The following is a 1,779-nucleotide window of genomic DNA, read 5'->3' as shown; positions in this document are numbered from 1 at the left end:
ATTAAATTCCGTATGTTGATACAAGTGTAAATTAAATTATATAATTGTTATTAGTGATGTGGATAGGTAGTGTGAAGGCTATGTGAGGGCTATTTGATGTCCAGTTGATGTGGCAAGCTGATGTGGCAGGAGAATTGTAGTGCTGATTATGTGGCAGTGTGAAGGCTATTTGATGGCTATTTGACGTCCGTGCTTATTGGAGATGCTCTTACTTTTCAAATAACTCTGCACAATCCAACAAATACTCACAAAAATAAAAAAATCAATTGAATTCCATTCCCCAAAACGAAGAAAAATATCTGCATCAATTAGTAAGCCATGGCCACTGGAGCTGCCGGCGACGGCTTCTTCCGGAGCCTTCTCGAAGGCTGCATTACCGCCGCGGACACCGGGATCCAGCGCCGCCCCTACCACCGCAACTGTGGCTGCGCTCTCCACAACTCCGCTGGCCACTGCCCCCACCGCTCCAGATACGATAAGGTCTCCTACCGGATCCGCCGCTCCTGGAGCGAAGGATCGCTCTCGCTGATCGGCCAGTCCTCGCTGTCTCCGTCCTCCTCCCCCGCCTCGGCGTCTGCGGAGATTCCGAGGACAGCGTCGCAGGTGGCGCTGTGCAGAGCGGCAGAGGATGATGAGGTGAGTGCTTCGCCCAAAGCGTGAGCTTGAAATTTCTCGAATTTTGGGAATAATCTGTGGCCCGTGCGAATTTTTAAAAAAAAAAAAGAAAAGAAAAAAGAATTACGGAGCGAAATAAGGTGGTTGTGATTATTTTTCTCTGCTTTTATTTCCGAGTTTAGATGATTTGGATATGCATATTGGTGTATGGAACTCCTTGTACAATCTAAGCCTCCGTCCATAAATTTGTTCCTGCTGCTTGCTCACTTAGTCTTGTTTAATTCCAATTTAGTATATTTTCTTCTTCAATTTGAGTCGTAGTATACATTTGTTTCTGTTGCTTGGGTTTTTTGAGTTTGTGGAGAAAGTCAGTTTTATAGAAATACTGTAGTTAACTTTGTGGCAAATTAAAAAATCAAGTTGAATAAAGATGAGTTAAAAGGGGAAAATATTAGCGACGTGCTCTATTGAAGGAACAAATCTATCTCTCTCTGCGTGGATAGCACACCTATATGATGTACTACTACAAATATACAACTGTGACACAAATGAATTAACATAGTGCGTTGATAAAAACACGAACATTAATTTAACATTTATAAGACTATTCGCCACATGTATTTTTGGCTTAAGATATTTCTGGTGACTACTTGTAGTAATATTATTCTTTTGGACTGAAACATTTGGAAGCCAAAAATAGTGAGATGGCAAGCCGCCTCCTCCACCAATTCAACACATTATCATATATACTTACTCCAAGTTTTAACATTGCTTGAGCTTATTTAGGGATCAGAACTTATAAAGTCCTTTACGTTAGATTGTCCATGTCTATTAGGTTATGAATATTAGTAACTTACTTCTAAAAGGAAGTGAATGCAAAAAAGTCTGTCTAAATGGATCGACATGTAACAGGAATGCTCAAACACAAATATGTGTGTGAGCGACGTCGTGCTCTATGCGTGCGCACGCGGTTAAGTACTCTGATCATTCTCTTATAAATCTAAAAGTGGAAAGCACCAAAGATCACCAGAAGCAGGTTGCGTTGCGTTGCGTTGCGTTAACACTTTGTATAATGAGACAATAATCGCCGAGGTCCATTATAGTAGAATACATTTTTTATACGTCTCCAAATCGATGAATAAAACTAAATAGCAACACGTAATG

The 1,779-nt window shown here is 40.9% G+C and overlaps 1 protein-coding gene across 1 annotated transcript; it reads left to right on the top strand.

Moving 5' to 3' along the window:
- The first annotated feature begins 318 nt into the window (after positions 1 to 318).
- LOC121803894 lies at positions 319 to 660 on the top strand. The gene has a single exon (XM_042203471.1). The coding sequence runs from the start codon at positions 319 to 321 to the stop codon at positions 658 to 660; it is 342 nt and encodes a 113-aa protein (XP_042059405.1).
- The last annotated feature ends 1,119 nt before the right edge of the window (positions 661 to 1,779 follow it).

This window comes from Salvia splendens, chromosome 5 (genome assembly GCF_004379255.2).
Source record: "Salvia splendens isolate huo1 chromosome 5, SspV2, whole genome shotgun sequence".
In the NCBI taxonomy this organism is placed as follows: domain Eukaryota; kingdom Viridiplantae; phylum Streptophyta; class Magnoliopsida; order Lamiales; family Lamiaceae; genus Salvia; species Salvia splendens.
This window is presented reverse-complemented; position numbering and strand designations above follow the sequence as displayed.